The sequence below is a fragment of the Hydractinia symbiolongicarpus genome, chromosome 7 (genome assembly GCF_029227915.1).
Source record: "Hydractinia symbiolongicarpus strain clone_291-10 chromosome 7, HSymV2.1, whole genome shotgun sequence".
NCBI classification, from domain to species: Eukaryota; Metazoa; Cnidaria; class Hydrozoa; order Anthoathecata; family Hydractiniidae; genus Hydractinia; species Hydractinia symbiolongicarpus.
The window spans coordinates 11477918-11496615 of NC_079881.1; the positions used below are offsets into that span (position 1 = coordinate 11477918).

Consider the following 18698-nt stretch of genomic DNA (forward strand, 5'->3'; position numbering starts at 1 on the left):
ATAAAGAATGTATAATAAGCTCTAGAAACAAGGTTGGAAATCCTTTCAGTTTGTCATAAGTGTTATATCCAGATCTGCTTGAGACAGCATGAAAAAGCGAAATTGTATCAGGAAAAGTTGAAAGTTAAAATTTCTACTATTTTTCTCAGTTTTTTGGGGAATAGAAGATTTACTTGGGAACACATATGTATCACAACTTCGAAATAAGAACAGAAAAAAGGGCATGACCACTAACTTGTTGAAACTACATTGTTTAAAAGTTTTTTTCACAAAGCTCTGATCGCTACCATCAATTAACCAAGTTCGTTCTCAACTCCTTTCTTGATCTTACTATGCGAAGCATGAGAACAACATAATATATAACACGTGTTCAATATTAATTCGATTTAATGCGAAAACATTACAATATATAAAAATTTTTACAAAAACCTAAACTTTAAAATTCTACTAAATCGAAAAAACAAAAGCAGCCCGGAGCTCTTTGAGAGGAACCTCAAAGGTTTTATCTCAAAAAGCTCTGGGGACGAGAGTGAGAAGCAGGAGCAATAAAGTTGTTTATATTATCGAGAATTTACGTTTCTACGAAACAATAGTACCTAGTTTACACTACTTGTTTAACTTTTGTATCTAACACTTGATAAGTTAACCAGAACATAACAAGCACTAATGTAAACTAGGCTTTAAATATAATATCACATGTGCTTTTTTATCACACACTGTGAGGTGGTTTCCTCACAGTGTGTGACTTTCTTTCTCATATTGGTTTCTTAGCTAACATATTTAAACGTGCATTTAAATTTTCGTATAAAATTACATAATTCTGAGGTAATATATAAAGCCACATTTCCACTATGTAAGAATAAAGTAGCCATATTGTTCTATTTGATTGACAAGAACTCCATTAGTCTGTGCTTATATCAGTCCGCTTGAAATATGGTGAATATATTATTTTTTTTATAAGAATGATTTTATAAGAACAAAGCTAGATATGAATGAGAAATAGCAAAAATAAGTCTTCCACTAAAAAATAACATGAGGAAATATGATTTAAGGCGAAATTCAATTGGTCGATTGTTGGAAATTCTCGAAACTTACACCTGGTCGCAAAAAATTGTATTTGAAATAGAAGGAAAAATCTAGAGTGAATGACGAGACACCGTCGATATATGTTATGTTACTATAATTAATCTAATTAAAGCGGATTAAAGATTTTATGGAAAAAATTGTAAAAATTAAGAATTAGTGTCACCGCTCAATTATCGTAATTATCAATTTTTCCTTTCGTTTTAAGTATGAAAAACAAATTTCTTCTTAATTGAGTTTAGACATGATATAGTTAGAAGAACATCCAAGCAATTAGATGAAAATGAGTCAATGATGTATTCAATAAACAAAAAAAAAAATGAGTTTTAACGGATTTTCCTTCTAATCGTTACACAAAATTCTCGATTAAGAACCAAAGGGTTTTGTTTCGCAAAAATAATTTCGAGTGGGCTTATTGGCTTATTGGAAGGGGGTTTGACGTTAATCGAGTTGTAAAAATAGAGCAAATTCTGAGTGCAGTAAATTTTTTTTATATAATTCTGCCTAATTATTAGTGCAGGTGAATATAAGTGCTGATTACCGTGCACTATAATCAGTGGTACTTTCAATTTGCAGCAAAACCAAGCCTTCACTTTAATAACAATTATCCAATCAGTTTCTCGCGTTCATCGTTTTTGACCAATCACTTAGGAGATAGAAATCAGTAATCTCATAACACAATCGTTTAAGAGTCTGCTTCCCGATTTGATCCATACTTCCGTTATTTGAGGCGCCATTTTGAAATGGAGGAGAATATCGTGCTTCTGCAGAACAGTGGTTGCACACACTACTTGATTACCTACAAAAAACAGGAGAAGTACTACACAAAGGCTTATGCAGAGTTGGGCCATTATCCACTCTAGTGAGAATCGCACTGAAGGTTGCCCCAAAAATAAAAATTTGAAAATGTATAAGAAAAAATTAAATTAGCTTGTCAACGTGGTTAGTTTTACCGTCTCCAAAAGTTGACCTTCGGTGAACAGCGTTTCATGATATATTTTTTAGAGCTAGGTTTTGTTTTCAAGTCAAAAAATGAATTTCTTATATTCCCGATTTCGTCCATAATTGAGGACACATTTACTATTGACAATCTGACTTGATTTTCATGTCAATCGGTCTCTTTTGATTCATTGCTTAGCGATTTTGAATCTTCTCACCACAAACATAACAGCTTGGTTGGTTTTCAATTTCAAGTCTTATCTGGCTGTACGTCAACATACCCAACACACTTCGGAAAGGTTAAATTTGATTAAAAAAAATTTAAAAAAAGACCCATCCCCCCAAAAAAACAACGCTGGAATAAATAAATAAATCACTAGAATTTACATTACCTCTATGTTGAATAGGATGAATGTTCACACTCTCTAAGAATAAATTCATTGAATCTACATCAAATGTTCTGTTAAGTTTTTCCTTCTTCTCGTACAATGCGCGATCCCGCCATTTATCTTCAAATTCACTGATCTCCAGTGGATTAGGACGTAACAAATTACTCATCGGTAACACGTGACTGATAAATAATCTTTTTTCAGTATTTGTCGTGTCTCTATACGACACGTGTCCACTCAACACCATATGAAGCGCAGGAGATTGGTAAATAACTTTTAACGTGTGACGGCAAAAACCCAAACCATCCAGGGTACTTTCATCAAATTTTAATTCATCAGTTTTTCCTCTTAAATTTGAGGGTAATTTAATATCCATGCGTATATTACTCAATGGTTTAACAGACTGATTTAAAATGTACAGTATTATAGCCAACTCAGTAGGCAGATACACATACAGGCACATCATACGTAAATTTACATCTTTGCATATCTCTGTCGGGTTTAAAGATACAGGAAATCCAGCAAAAACGTCTGGGATGGCCAATATCTTTGTGTCAGTTTGACTCGATAATAAAGCAGTTTCTGTTGAAATATTACTCGAGAGTGTTTGTGTAGATAAGTCGTCATCATCCAACAAATTAACGAAACTTGACTAAAAATAAACATAGAAATAAATGCCTGACAAAATTTCGGGCAGAATTTCCCTAATTTTTTTGTACTTTTTTTCCCCTGATGCTTTTTTCACATTTCATATTCCATTTTTTAAGTTTGATGACACGTCTGTGTTATAGAACTTGAAATTGGTGAAATTGGTAATATTAGTTTTGTAAGCTTTTATCTAATTTTCCAGATTTTAAGCTCCTAAAATTTCCTTGATTTTCCTGATCTGAAAATAGTTCTAAATTACTTACATTGTTTTGAAGTTGATTAACTCCACTATCGCATACCATAGCTTGTTCAGGTGCTATTTGTTGTTCCATGGTAGACATATTTTGCGTGAGGGATGTAAGCTGCTGCAAGACAGCCGGAAGTTGCGTGTCAGGTTGCTGTGTCACAAACGGGAGTTGTTGCGTCTCTGAAGAAGTGATATTTAAATCGCTAAACAAGTCGCGTTCTGCAGACAATTCTGTTTCACTAGCTTGTTCATTTCTTTGTGGAGGGTTAAATTTCTCCTCCGCAGTTGATACCAACACCATGTCATCAGTTACTCGACCTGTCAAAATGTTTGAATCACTCTGTGGAAGTGCGTCAGTTGTCGAATCATCTCCATCAGTTATATCTAACAAATCTTTTTCTTTTACTTCTTTTTTAAAATTCCTTTTCCGCAACTTATCTCTTTTGTCTCGATTCGCCAAGCTATTTTTGTTACTTTTTTGCGGTGTGTTCATGCCAAACAGTTCTTCCGCCATTCGTTTCTTACGCTCTTCGTCTGGATCTAACATTTTTGTTTGTTTTTTCTCTGTAATCTGGAACGAAAATAATATCAATTAACGAACGAACGAACAAAACGTGCATCATTAATGCCCACTCAGTGAAAATAACTCGTCCTAGTGTATAACAACGTGTTAATAAAAAGATTTTCCTTTTTAGTTCAATCTTAATCATCAAAAATGCATAAATACCTCAGGCGTGGACTCCATTTCCTGACCACTACCGCTTCTTTCTTCCACTTTTACAGAACCACTTAGACTAGATACCGGTGTAGATTTTTCAGAATCAGATGAATCTGAAACTTGACTTTTCTTTAAACCCTCTCTTGTCCACATTGGATTTTTAGATCTTCCTGAAGTTGGTCTGGAACTAGAGAGAAAGCAAAAAATATTACCTGTCTTCACAAAAACCAAGCCTTTGAGTCGAGGCGGGTGTTATAAATAACTGGGACTGATAACGCAGGGGCCACACGAACCTGGACCAAAGGAACTGTTTCTACTTTCTAGCGGTGAAATATTTCGCTTTAAACTTTTAACCTATCAGAACACAATATTCAATGTTTTTTATACGGAAAAACTCATTACTGGAAAGAATTCAAAATAACTGTCTGGTTTTGCTTACATTCAGTATTTTAAATTCGCCACATGTTTTTCGTTTCACTTGTAAATCAAAAAACATTTCGCAGCTAATAGACCTTTCCCGAATTTCCTAATTATGCCAAACTAAATTAAAGAGGTCAATACTAAAAATGATTCTTATTCCTAAGTTCCCTAGCAAAGGGTAGAACAAATTACTTAATTTCGTAAATATTTCTGTTCATTAAGTGTCTCAATTTCGAGTTAAAAGTTACGGTCAAACCCTTCATATAGCCGAGCTTCCTAAGAATAGCCTCATTTTTAAAATAATTATTTTCTTTAAATCTAAATAAAATCCAACCAGAATATTATATTGCTCTGAAAACTTCATTTTTGTCATTATAATTTAATATTCTATCTGAATATTCTTACTTGAAGAGCACAGAACCATTATAAAATTTGGGATGACGTTATAATTATTATAATTTATGAAAATCGGGAAAGGTGTATTCGCTGCCGAATTCGCCATTCACAATTCGCTTCATGAAAATCCTCTTTGTAGATAGACGTGACCCTTAGGATTATACGTATTTCTTGTACGCAACTTGACTTTCGAATTGATACTTGATCCGCTAAAAAACTTGTTCAAATTGGTAAAAATGTTTCTTAACCTTGTGATAGATGAAACAACTGCGACGATTGTGAAAAAGTCGTCACCAGTGTTGACTTCCTACTACTTGAATTACACGTCTTAAAAATACAAAAGGTAAACAGTTGCCACTCACCTGCTGCTACTGCTAGTACTTGATGTAGATGCATGTGTGTCTACGCTTTCTTGTTTCGTTGGTGGAGTGTCTTGGTTGAATTGTCTATACACAGCGGGTTTAGGATATGCATTATATACCAAGGAAGGCTGGTGCTCGTGATCTAAAAAAAAATGTAAAGTATGCGGTTTGTTTCCTAACATGGTTCGTAATAGAAGCATGTTGTTTCAGTGATATCAACAGAATTTGTAACATACAATCAGATTACCAAGTATACTTTTTACGCAAAACAACGCAGAAAGACGAAATAACAATTTACCACGATAAGTTCAACTACTGGACTAAGACTGCACTATTTTTCACTAGATCAACACATCGAAAACATTTCGTAAAAAATATCAGAAAACGAGCATTTTCAAAGTCTAATATCTTAGCTGTAAGATTTACACCGTCCCCTCTTTTAAAATAAAACTTTGAGGAAATATGTTACGCTTTTCGTGATTTAGGTGAACCTTAGCAGATAAAATTAAGGTTTAAGGAGACAAAGCAATCTTATAGGTTTGCTTTTAGTTGGGGATTCTTTTGCTTAGTAAAATTAGTGGATAAAGCAGTTCCAAGGAGGAGTGGAAACCCTTCTATTTAGTAGCCACCTGTTAAAAAAAACACTCTACCATTTTCAGTAGCAACATGTTCGAGATATTGTTTATTCTCCACGGAATATGGTGACGCCCCTCTCTGTAACGCTTCGTTGACAAAGGCGTCCAGAAAAGACAGGGAGGTATCGATTTCAATGTCTTCACAACTTGCATCAAACGGAAGTATGCTGTCCAAATCTTTACAAGTTCTCAACATAGTTTTCATTTCTGTGTATCTCTGGCGTGCATCGTTTGACAACATCGTTTCGTCAATTTCTCGAAAATGTTTTCTCGGTTCTTTTGTTGCAACCAACACTTTCATGATGGCAGTAACCACCCAGGATTGGGTCGTGGCATCTGTAACACATCACAAAGAACAGTTATGATAGCTTTTTGCTTTCACAGGGTATTCGAATGAAGGTTTGAATTAATTAAGGTTAGAGACATCGTTTGATTTTAGGTTTAGGAAATTATGAGGCAGATTTAGGAATGCGTTTAAACTCCTATATTATCAAAATCAATAGCGTTGATCCATAGCTGTGGCTAACCCATTAGAAAGTGCTATTACACTACAACTGTTTATTATACATATCTCTTGCACTGACTATGGTTGAACTGCCACTGAAACTAATTTAAAAAGTAAGTATTCACCTGCGAATCGCCAAGTTAACATCTGATAAAACTTCTCCAATACATCTTCCACATCGTAATCTTGCAACAAGTCGATATATTCACCAACAACCCAACAAATCAATTGAATAAGAATATCTGGTAATGACTGTTTACCCATCAAATCCACATAAGCAATTACAGCATTTCTTCGCAAGTCCTCCGTGGCATCATCTTCCTCATCCTCCTCATCATCAATACCTAAAAGAATATGAGATTATGTGTTATTCCAGTCAGTGGATATTATTACGTTAAGGTAGGCACAAATAATTATGCTCGCATATAACACATAAAAACTTTGAATTCACCTCTCGTGAAAACTCATTTTCGCGAACTAGTAAATCCTTATATTTTGTGAGAAGACAGACGGCCAAATCATTCTAAGATTAGTTACACATACCTTCGCCAATCATTCTCATCATATTGTATGCAACCTCAACTTGAACGAGATCTCCGCCTAGTTCAAAAACTTCATTCATAGTGTTGATGTACCACTCATTATCTGGAGAGAATCTAAACAATACATGATATAATAATAACTATACTGATTTTAGAGTTTCTAAGGATTACGAATTTGAGTAACGATATACTTACTTCTCAGCAAGTGTGGTAATTCTAGTCACTAGATCAGATTTGATGTATTCATCCACAGTTGATCGCAGATAACTTATCAAGCGCTCACAAATGACTTTGACATTAGAGGTATTTGTCATACGATACAATAACTCCAAGGTCTAAAACATAAATAGAGGAAGTATTAAAAGAGGAGTGGCAGTAATATATGATAAAAAACACTGTGTTTACATCTAAAGATCTCCGAAAAGAAATTATTAGCCTAGATTGGGTATTGGCAGTGATAAGATGTTTAAACGATCAAATTAAAATATAGCAATTTCGTTATGTTGGATATATAAGTCAAAAGGTCTGAGCATGCTGTGTTCTGGAGAACAGTTGCGTACTGCGGTGTAGTTATCTCTGCTTTATGCAGGAAAGTTTACGTAGTAAAAAAATCATCAATGATTTTGTTTTTAACAAGAATCTCTTTAAGGTTGACACTTTGTAGTATCTAATACTATAGTATAGTAGTAGTATAGTACTGGAAGCTGAAATACCACTTAGATCGCCATAAAAATTGCGATCAAGAAGGTCACGTGACTTGAAAAATCCATGATAAAATGCAGAACATTACATTTAACAGAACCGGTAAAGGATTTATTTAAATAAAAAAATGGTGCAACATGTCAAATATAAAACAAAAACAAAAAAGTGTAATTAGAAATTTTGTTATTATTAATTTTTCAATTAAAGCATTTAAAAGTTTGAGAACGAATTAATTTTTTTTAATGTTACCCTTCGTTTTAATGATTCGTCTTGATCATTCAAACAATCAATCACAATCATTTGATGTCTTGTTCCATACGAGATATCGATGTGAATGAGATTACTAAGCGTTGTGATACCTATGACGATTTAAGATAAGAATAAAATGATTGACATATTGGAAAATACAATCCTATCAATTGACTATAATATGAATATGAAAAAATTCACTCTTAAAAAACTCCTCTGAACTTTAAAACATTGAAATCTGTAAAACAATTTGATACCTAGATATTTTAAATTATTGTTTGATGCCACTAAATACAAGCCAGCCTTGTTGGCAGCTGCTTCGACCAAAGCTCGATTGGGATAAATGGTTGCAATTGTTTTCATACATTCATAAACAACGGCTAAAGAGAATATACTGCACCATGAAAAAACGAAGGCAAATAAAACACAATAACAACATCATTCAATAAATTGTTTTCTACGTGTTTGTGACTGTGAGACCAAATAGTCAACATTTTGACAATAAATAACAACGCATGACACCCATCTTTTTTACACAGCTACCTTAAGTGACAATAGACATTACAATTGAGGTTGAAAGGAACTGAATTCTACCTACCACAACCAATTGTTTCTTCAGTATCTGTTACGTCAAGACACTGTCGAAGGATCTCATACATCTTCTTACTCTCACTATGAAAACACAAAAGTATGTATAAACAGGGTATCAATGTTTCAAACAGGATAAGGGAATTGAAAACTTGTCAAAAATGTGGAATACAAATCTGAAGTGAAAGCAGGCCTTAAAAAACACATTTTAACGGTTCTATGACTCAACTCTTAGTGTATCAGTAAAAACCTAATGTTCTGTAAATAAAAGAATGATTTCCTAAAAAGGTATCCATGTTTACCTAGCAGCTAGCTGTAAAGTTAAAATTATAAAACCAGTTTTAAAAATTCATGTTTTTATACAAAATCTAAGCATCCTTACTTCATATCGTCGCAGCCAAGCAATGCAAGAATTTGAAGTATCTTAATTTGCATCCATGGGGATGGAACGCTTCGGTAGTTAAAATCTTCAGGAAGTTTACGGTTTAATATTTGTGTCCAAATAGTAACAAAAGAAGTTGTCAATTGCTTATAAAAAGACGGAGAGTCCTAAAACAAATTAAACATACATAAACAATTGCAGAACTGGTACAAGATTTATATGCTTTTAAGTAAAAACTTCCCACTGTATATTCTGTGTATTCTAAATGGTGGCACACTGCTTCATTTTGGACCCTCTCGCAAAGTAATTTAATAGAATATGTGAAAGGTGGGATAATATTTTCACGAGCTAACAAAAACTTTGCTCAGGCCTTAAGATGTCAAGGGAAAGAGAACTTAGACTCTCCAGCTGATAAATGTTTTCGCTGATTTCACACTAAACACAAAATTCTCTGAAAAAAGCTAGTGCTGTATAGACACTGACAAATGTTGCTTCTAAAAATACACTTACCACAGCTAACTGGGTAGGTAGCTAAGTAAAGAAAGAAGTACCTAGCGGTGGATGTAACAGCTAAATATTGTTAAGCAGATTTGCTTAATTTTTAGTAACTGTTTTTCAGTTTGTACAGAAATATTATCCACAGTAATCAATATAGAAAAACAGGACTTACAGTAACAAGTTTGTGATAGGCATTTAACGATGCAGCCATTACTGCAGGGTCCTTATCACAAAGTGCATTGTGAAACAGATCTACATAACCAGATGAACGCATACTTTCTGGATCCACAGTGTAAAACTTGAACATTGCCATAACAGCTTTCTTTCGAACTACCTCTCTAAATAATTTAAGATAATATGTGATGATATATATCGATAATGGTTTCAGCATGCTGATGTTAGCATCAGGGACTCCTCAGACATTGGACGTGTGATCTGATAGTGAGATTCCAAATTCAAAAAAGCAGTAAAAAGTAGTAAGAATATAATCGAAACAAAGCTTAATTTAATCAGCAATAACACAAATACAGGGATGCATCACATTTCTGTAACATAACTTTGTGTAGAGAATGTGTATATATGTTACTGTAATGATAAATGAACTATAGACATTGGACAGCTCTATACATATACATCTATATATATATAGCTCTATACATGTTTATTGTTTAGGTTTAATTTTTCTTGTAAATAGAGTCAGCAAACAGTGAGGTTAGATAATTGTTTTTTTTGTTGTTGTTGAAATAAATTTTTATGGGGTAATGCAAATTGTCAAGTTGTCTGATGCTATCAATTTATTTTATAAACAAGTATTAAGTACTAACAAAGTATTTTACACCTGGAGGAAACATCATACTTTTTAGAGAAAGGACAACTCATAGCGATCACCTTGCAATGCCTATTCTTTAAGTTACAATTAATAAAACTATAAAAGTGATCGAATTATCTGCTAAGCAAGTTTAGATTGCTGATGATGCAAGTGCTGCTGGATATTCAGGACTCACAGTCCACGAATATATTTTTGAAAATCACAGTAAGTGGTAAATAACATTTAGGGGCTTGCATTGGTTCTGATGACAAAATACACGCGTACTGTCAGAACTTGGTAAAGAGTGAAAAGGTCAATTACATAACCCAATCGAGATAGCTGATACATAACCACAAGCTGTGTACACAATTTACACAAAAGCATTTACCCCTGATATTTGAGAACTATGGAAAGCTTTGATAACTTATTCAACCAAGTGACTAATTAGTGAGTGAGTTTAATGGACAATGTGACAAGGCTGCAAGTTTCTGGCTTAAAACTATTTCCTCAAAAGAATAAAACTTAGATCTAGATAATCAAGAATTTAGAGACGCTTTACAATAAGGCTGTTAGCTGCTCCACAGCCTACCCACGTTTTGCCCTTGTGGTAAAACATTTGACGAAATGCAGCACACAATGAATTGTAGGAAGGGAGGATTCGTAAAGATCTGAAACAACAATATTAGAGACAAGCTGCAAAATGTTAACAACTACAGGTGAAAAATTCAAATTGAAATTAACAACACCCGTAATGAAGCCAGATTAGACATTAAAGTGAAAGGTTTCTGTAAGAAAGAAGAAACAGCATTCTTTGACAAAGGGGTTATGCACGTTAATTCCAAGTCCTTCAAGAACATCGACAGAAAAGTCACATTCTGTAAATACAAAGACACCAAAAAACATAAATATCTAGAGTGCATCATATTCGAAGAAGAGCATGGCAGCTTCACACCATTGTTATTTAGAACAAATGGTGGCATAGGAGATGAGTGAAGCAAACTTTGTACAAAAAATAATGACACATATTGAACAGTCATCACCAAGTTGAGAACACAGTTGTCAAAGGAATTAATACCAGCTTCCTTGCTATGCTGAAGAGGTTCCCAAACTTCCTCTAGAAACTACACAAATGACGATGAGCAAATAATACTTGGAGCAACTCGAAATCATATTTTTCAGGAAATATAATCTCACTTTTCCACAGTTTTGTATTATGTGTTCTAAGTAGGGTTTTTTGACTACCAAGCTTGTTACAGCCAAACAGGTCATCTTTTTTAGTTCCCTTGTTCTTTATCTGTTCTAATTTCTCAATCTCCTGACTGATCAACATCACTTAATTTGTTTTTTAATATATTTTGCTATCTATTTATGTTCTTACAAATGGATAAATTCGTTTTATTAATTTTTAAAGTAAAAGATGTTGTTGCACCTCCTAAGTCATTTGTTGGTAACCCTATCACAAAGCAAAGGGATTTTTGTTTTTAAACTTGTACATTGGTCATATTGGTTATAATATCATGCATTTCGTCAGCTCACACAGCAGGAAATTTCATGTGTGTGAATTTTTACGTGGCAGAAAAACAAATATATAATTGGCACGTTTCATACATAAAAGCAAGTTATATGATATCTGGGTTAGAATGTAATCAATGTACCTTTTGTGTTTCATTAGTTCAGCTATAGTTGGTAAGACAGCAGGTAGCATATCCTTGTAAACTAATCTTGATGAAGCAATCAGGCCAAAACAAACTTGCATAATGTTAGTGCTTTTTAAATCCTAAAAATATTAATATTTTCCCAAGTGTAAAAATAAAATAGAAATAATGACACAAAGGTCAGCAGGGATTTCCGTATCTTTTTAAAAATATTGACTTTTATCACACACAAAAGTAGCACACATGAAAGCACACCGAAAACACTTGACTTATGGTCTTAGCATGCCAAAATTTTCCACAAAAAAATCCTGGGTAATTTTGAACAAATAATTTTGGATAAAACACCCTAAGCGTTTATTAAATTATCTAGAAAGGCATTTGTTTAGTATGAAAGATTCTGAATCTGATATTGAAACCTGTTGACTGTGACCTTAAACAAGTCACAACAAAATGATATCTCATAAAAGAATAGGTACTAATTAAATAATTTGCTTGATAAAGATACACATAGGCATACTCTCTGAATTGAACTCATGTTCATCATGCGCTCAATTTCATTTTTCTCATCCAAAAATTGACCGAGAGCAACATAAGCTAAAATGAAAAAATGCAAATAATTAACCCTACTTGCTTTGTATTAGGTTGTAAGTCATTAAATTTAGTACACATGATATCAGCAATATTTTTTTTAGATGTCAGCATTTTTTGTTTAAATTCCTGTTTATCTCTATAATAATACGAAGCTTCTGTCTGTTTGTGACTTTTGCAAGGAAGATATTTTTTACCACCTGAATGTGTGAGTTTTTCGAGGTTTTTTGTCAATATCCTTTAATGTCACTATCTTATATGAAATTAATGAAGCCATTACAGTGCACTTAAAACTTTGAGGCTAAGTAACTTGGAAACAAGGTGGTGAAGTCAATGATTTTTCACCGCGGTAACTAGGGACCACCTAGGACCAATTTGGGTAACTTTCCCAAACCTGTGTCCCTGAATCCGTTTCGGAATGGACAGGTTGATGACGTCATCAAAAATCCCTTAAACCCTAATATCTCTGCAACCGTTTGTCAAAAGTACATGATCCTATACATTTTCTTGATCAGCGTTTCAAGATCTATACAATGAAGGCAAAGTGTAGACAAATTTCTAAAAAAATAAATTTTGAGTTTTGACGGACCATTGCTGACGACAGCAAAATTTTTAAACTCTTATATTTCATTACTGGTCATCAAAATGATCATATACATTTTCTTGAGCCTTGGTAGCCTTTATTGACTAGTCAGAGATAATAATTTTGCCAATTTGCTTAAAAATAGTCCAATTAATTGTTAGTTTGATACTTAGAATAATACTCTAACTTTTTATCCATTATCGATTAGCTAATTCAAGCGTCAATTGACCAAAAAGTTAGTTGACTTTAGAAGTTTTACACAACTCATTTTTGTTACTGTTTTTCTTTTTGAAATTTAATTGGCTGAGATAAAACGTAATACACTTACCAACTCGTTTTTCAAGCAAATTCTGTTGCTGAGCAAATTTGACAGCTTCCATGTAGCTAAATGAAGCATCATGACCAAGCATTTCACAATGCAGTAAACGAATAATGCATTCTTTCCGAATTTTCTACATAAAAAATTGATATTTAAACTTGATTTTACTGTTAAAGTTGCTATAAAAAAAAGCATCATGACCATGTATTTTTGATCAATAAATGGCAAAAAGTATTATTATTTTACAATTCTTCTCCTGAGATTTTCTTTATATTTGTTCTGATGTAGAACATAAAAAAAATTGGTGAAAATTTTTTTAGCATACTAGCACAACGCATAATTTAGAATAACTTACCGATGTAATTCCAGGCTTTGTAATGGTTTCCTTGAGGTATCCAATCTCCCTTGATATAATACGATCTTCTTCCTGGTTGAAATATATAAACACAAAGTCAGATGCATATATAAAAATTATGTTATCTTTTTTCCAATCAACTCAAGAATTGCTTATTTAATTAGTTGTTTGGTGGTCAAGCATTGAAAGCTACTCCACAGATTTTCATAATTTGAAGAAAAAAAGAAGTTCATATAGAGGCTTGTAAGTCCATAGATCCTCAGAAAACCTGTCATTAAATGCCAGATTTCAAGAAGATTTAAGGGTAAAATTAAATTCAAGGTAAGGCAATGAGATTTAGCGATGTTAGTCTGTGAATGTGTTAACTGCACAACAATTTTTCTCACAACTTTGGAACAATTTGTCCTTCTTGTGCAAAAAAAATCTCTAGATATTTGTAGACAATGATTGGATTATATTATTATACAACATAACTTTAACTTCTATTTATAACATGCAAAGTTCTTTTTTAACACAAGGAAAAACCTAAATTTATGCCTACTTTGTTAAAAAATGTTATTCAAATTATCTCAGGGTATATATGGAGGCAGTGTTAAAACATCTTTGCTGCATTTTTGTAGGCAATTTTTCTTTTTTTTCAAGGAAATTATAAATGCACATTATTTTCTTAATAAATGACTACTCAAAGACAAGAAATACTGCTAATTAGAATTGACATAAGATCTATTGCTTTTGGTCTGGTATGTGGTACTACAGATGAAACATACCTAGTCATACAACTTTAGCAAAATATTAAGGGAAGGGTCTGTAATTTGCCTTTTAATATTTGGAGAAAGCTCTAGTAGAGTGCCATGTAAGGTCATATCACAGGCTATGAGAGAATTAAGTGTTGAGAGGCTGGTTAAGATGGTACAATGTCTATAGTCTATAATAGAATTTATGTTAGGATTAATAATCCACTAAGTAAAGAAATTAGCATATACAGGTTGTTGTACATCACGCTACGTTGTTCCTTTGTTATTTATTTTAATTTTGCAAGTGGGTGAATGGAGTTCAGAAAAGGTTTTCAAAAAAGTTATTGCACACATAAATACAGATGACTTGGTTGTAATAGCAGAGTTGATGAAAAAAATTAAGAGTGACAGAAAGCACTAAAAGAGGGTTATAAAATGATTTTGACGTTTTCAGAAAGATATAACTTGATTTTCTGGCAGACTTGTCAGCATTGAGTACATTGTGGTGTTGGAAGGAGTGTTGTTTGGAAAACAAGTTATGCTTGCAAAAAGTTCAAAGGGCTACTTCCAGAATTTTTTCAATTCAGGTTAAATGTTGGCCGCATAATGCCTGCTAAACTGGCTATGACTCACTTTTATATAACATAACAGGTAAAGGTGAGTTATGGCCAGTGTAGCAAGAGCTTGATTGTTTGGAAAAGGATGATATGAAAATATTTTAGTGGAGGACAATTGCGTAAGAAATTGTGGTGTTGTTTAAAGCAAAGCCCAGACCGGGTATAGACCGAGAAAGACTAAGTAGGAGAAAATAAGGATAGATTTGCTACAGAGAAATCTAAGTTTAAATCAAACAGAGCCTAGTTGATTAGGTGGAGTGTATTAATGGCAGGCCATTAATACACTCCACCTAACTCATTCTTTCACAGAAAACAGTATGTCAAGAATAATGAATGATAAATGATGATTTCATCAATTTTAGAGGTTTTGTATTGTTTAAATATTTTTAAATATTTTGTATTGTTTATTGTTCAATTTTAAAAAGTTTTTCAGAATATATATACATACTGTGTGTCAATCTGTAACTTTATGCATTCCTTTAACCTTCTCTCACATATTTAAATCATCTGTATGAGGTTGAGTGTACTACTACCCACTAAAAAAGCTTACCTTAAAATTTATTTACCAACATTTGTGTCTATGCTGTCATATTTAAATGTTATTTCTTTTCTAAACATTCTGTGCATATGCATCTGTTTCAAGATGAAAAGAAGAAGAAATAGTCCAGGCAAATCCCAAATCAATTGCCAGTGTGAGATCCTAACGTACATTAGTATTTATGAACTTAAGAATAAATGTGTTTTTCAGGCTAAATTAGTTGCCTTGTGGTATTTTGCAGATCAGAATTTATAAAAAGAAACCTTTAAAAGTGAAAAATTCAAAGCCACCCTATGAAAAAACTGCTTGAAAAATAATGGTATATTGTCAAATTTACTTGTGCTACAGTGTCATGGTCTGTTAAATCCTGGAAAACTGCCTAAATTTGACATTTATGTTGATGCTAGCACTTCTATGTTAATTTTTTTAAATAATAAACAAAATCATTTGGAAACTGGTAGAGTTTTCAGTTTAATGACTTTCTTTTGTAGCTTGACATTTGTAGCTTGAAGGGTATGACACATTTAAAAAAGAACGCATTTTTCAATATGTTAAACAAATATCACTATTTCAGACAATATACCAGAAACAGAAAAAACTTCTGAAAGTGCAAGAAAATAACAAAACATTCTTCACCAATAACGTGAGAAATGTATGCAGGGCTGAAAATACACAAACTTGCAGGACTGCATGCTTCACTAGTCCACGTGCATGCTCACTACTAAGTACAATACAGTACCACAATTATTAGAAATAAACAGAATAAAAGGCTACGGAGCGGCTGTTGGTTTTCGACTTTAGTGACTTACACGAAAGTCGAGCTGATGGCAGTGAAAAACAAACTGGCTATTTTTCCGGTATGTGTGTAATTTACAGTCTCAAACATATAGATATATCTGGAATTTTATCTTCTCCAGCCTTGGTCATGTTTTCATCCAGAAGAATGAGTCTCGTTTAAATATTTCTTTGTAATATACTTTTAAAAAAAAAATTGAACCACTGAGCAAAGTGCGTTGGTCTGTTCATTGCATAAAACGCGTTTGCCGGATTTTTAATATGTGCGCGGGATATACGGAATGTGAGTATTTTAACCAGTTCATAGCCCCTTTAAAATAAATGAACACGATCAAAGTGCCAACAGTTATACCAAAAATTCTGTGTGTGATGTTCTTTATTAACAGAATTAGCAAAAGCCACATTTTCATGTACACAACAACAAAGTACAACTTACGCAGACAAAATTCCAAACAATGTGCTTTGGTGCTAGATTTATGTACAGTATTGGTCAGGATAATCAACATAATGAGCAGCATGTATCATGTGCATGTTATATGTTTTTTGTAATGGTAAAAAATCTTGCAATAGCATTGTGATCATCAATTTATTAAGATTAGGATGATTTTTACCATATGTTCAATAATCTATTGTAGGGTGTTTAGAACAGTTAAAAATATTGATGCAACAATCATGATAGATTGTGATGATTATGATGCTAAAAAATTTTGTTATCTGCATCATGGATCGTGCCTGTTGGGCATAAGACATGGTGCACAATGTTAAATGATTCCAATACTATTGTATGTGGACAGCTTTGTTACTTTACCACTTGTATCATTAATCTTTTATTGATTGATTAATTGATTTGATAATTAACCAATGATTTAAAAAAAATTATTTGCAAGCATATCAATAACGAAGAAACACCAGCATGATAACTCGTGCTCTCCATACTTTAATAATTTTGCTTAAATTAGCGATTTAAAAATATAAAAACTATGCATGCCGAATCGGCACATCAGGTACCAATTGTGTGTATGTGCAAAATACTTTTAAGTAGAGTTTTTGATGACCAACTGCCAGTCTTAAGGTCTTGAGGACCCAAATGACTCTACAATAGATTTTTGTAATAATTTGGAAAGTTCTTTATATTAATATGTGACACCAAATATATTCGCTAAAATATCTGCACATAACAGATTATGAGGGTGCCAATAAGCTGCAAACGCCCACATATATAAGGGCGACTTTTCGAATTAAATTGACGGTTGTCCGCTGAAACCGCCCACACTTTTCAGAGCACGCTCGAACTCGCTCAGAACATTCCCGAAATGCAACACCTTGTAACATAAACATGGCGGACGACAGTTGAAAGAATGCGCGTGAAGAGAAAGGAGGTAATAAAGTTTATATATAAGTTATTTATCAAGTAAATCAAGTAACAGTTCTTTATAGAAGTTAGCTACCATATAGTTAGTTCATTTTAATTTTTATACTTTTTTAAATAATTTTTCGAGATTCATTTATTGTGAATCTTTTTTTTTCGGGCATTGTTCGGGACTATGCGGGTTTTTTTGGGCAAATACCGAAATTTTTCTTGAAACGCCGAACTCACCCGAAAACACCCGCACTTTTTACGGCGTATGCAGCTTATCAGCATCCTCGTAACAGATTAGCCTCTAAACCACATCTCTTCTCTAAAACAGACAAAGTTCTTGCAGGTCATAGGGCCAGCATTTTTTCATGAGAAGGTAAAAATTTATTACAAAGTTTAGCTGAAAATAGATTAATTAGGCTCTTGCACTGACTGATATATATCAAACTCACAGATTTTGACTTTGCATCTCCAAGGTCTTTAATAAACATTTGAAATGATTGTGAAAACTTCGAAGTTATTCCCGTGTATGGATTTGATGATAAAATATCCATTTTATAAGCAATTTGCAAGCCTGAACCTTGAAACAGTTAGATTATAAAAACAACACTTTACATTATGATTCAGTTCAGTTTCCACATATATCCAGTATCTCGTGTCCCTAAAAAATGAATGTCTTCTAGCCGGCTTGCTTAAACGCTTCGCTTGCGATTCTTACAAAAAATACTTTCGTTTTCCATGTTGACCTGGTCTCGATTATTCATGCTGGACGAGCGCAAGTCACCTTCGCATTTATTTAGATTTTTTTCTTTTAGATTTTTTATTGCTGGGAAAAAAAATGCTTGCATCCAATTAAAAACATTTATTTTCAACCTTTTTTTTAAGTTTTTTTTTCTTTGTAATTGCGTTAACCTGAATATTTTTTTTATGCGATATCCCATCTCGACAATTTGAGCACAGAATTTTCTCTTTCATGCTGGCTCATCATACGTAATATAGTTTCTTGAATTTTTTTTAAGCAAACTATTTATAGTATAGTTTGCACC

General features: G+C 33.1%; 1 protein-coding gene across 3 annotated transcripts; it reads right to left on the minus strand.

Annotated features, from left to right (window-relative positions):
* Positions 1-369: 369 nt before the first annotated feature.
* LOC130648839 (uncharacterized) lies at positions 370-18595 on the minus strand. Of its 3 annotated transcripts, none has more exons than XM_057454942.1 (19): positions 18105-18595; positions 13612-13683; positions 13266-13389; positions 12284-12360; positions 11767-11888; positions 9476-9641; positions 8806-8972; positions 8434-8507; positions 8093-8215; positions 7836-7945; positions 7080-7219; positions 6886-6998; positions 6468-6686; positions 5853-6173; positions 5203-5344; positions 4034-4211; positions 3323-3877; positions 2415-3063; positions 370-1882 (listed from the first exon to the last, which is right to left on the minus strand). In XM_057454942.1, exons 1-19 carry the CDS (start codon positions 18204-18206, stop codon positions 1731-1733), a joined length of 3606 nt encoding a protein of 1201 aa, XP_057310925.1. In that variant the 5' UTR covers positions 18207-18595; the 3' UTR covers positions 370-1730. The 3 variants fall into 3 exon arrangements, with proteins under 3 accessions (XP_057310925.1, XP_057310926.1, XP_057310927.1); XM_057454943.1 differs by lacking the exon at positions 18105-18595 and adding an exon at positions 17893-17952; XM_057454944.1 differs by lacking the exon at positions 12284-12360 and having other exon boundaries at positions 18105-18594.
* Positions 18596-18698: the final 103 nt, after the last annotated feature.

What these genes read in the sequence shown, in the direction of transcription:
- LOC130648839 (XM_057454942.1), bottom strand. Translation starts at nt 18,206, where the DNA reads ATGGATATTTTATCATCAAATCCATACACGGGAATAACTTCGAAGTTT. An exon ending in CAAAGCCTGGAATTACATCG is followed by an intron (nt 13,390 to 13,611) that starts GTAAGTTATTCT and finishes TTTTTTATGTAG; the next exon opens with AAAATTCGGAAAGAATGCAT. An exon ending in TCATCCTATTCAACATAGAG is followed by an intron (nt 1,883 to 2,414) that starts GTAATGTAAATT and finishes TGTTTTTTGTAG; the next exon opens with GTAATCAAGTAGTGTGTGCA.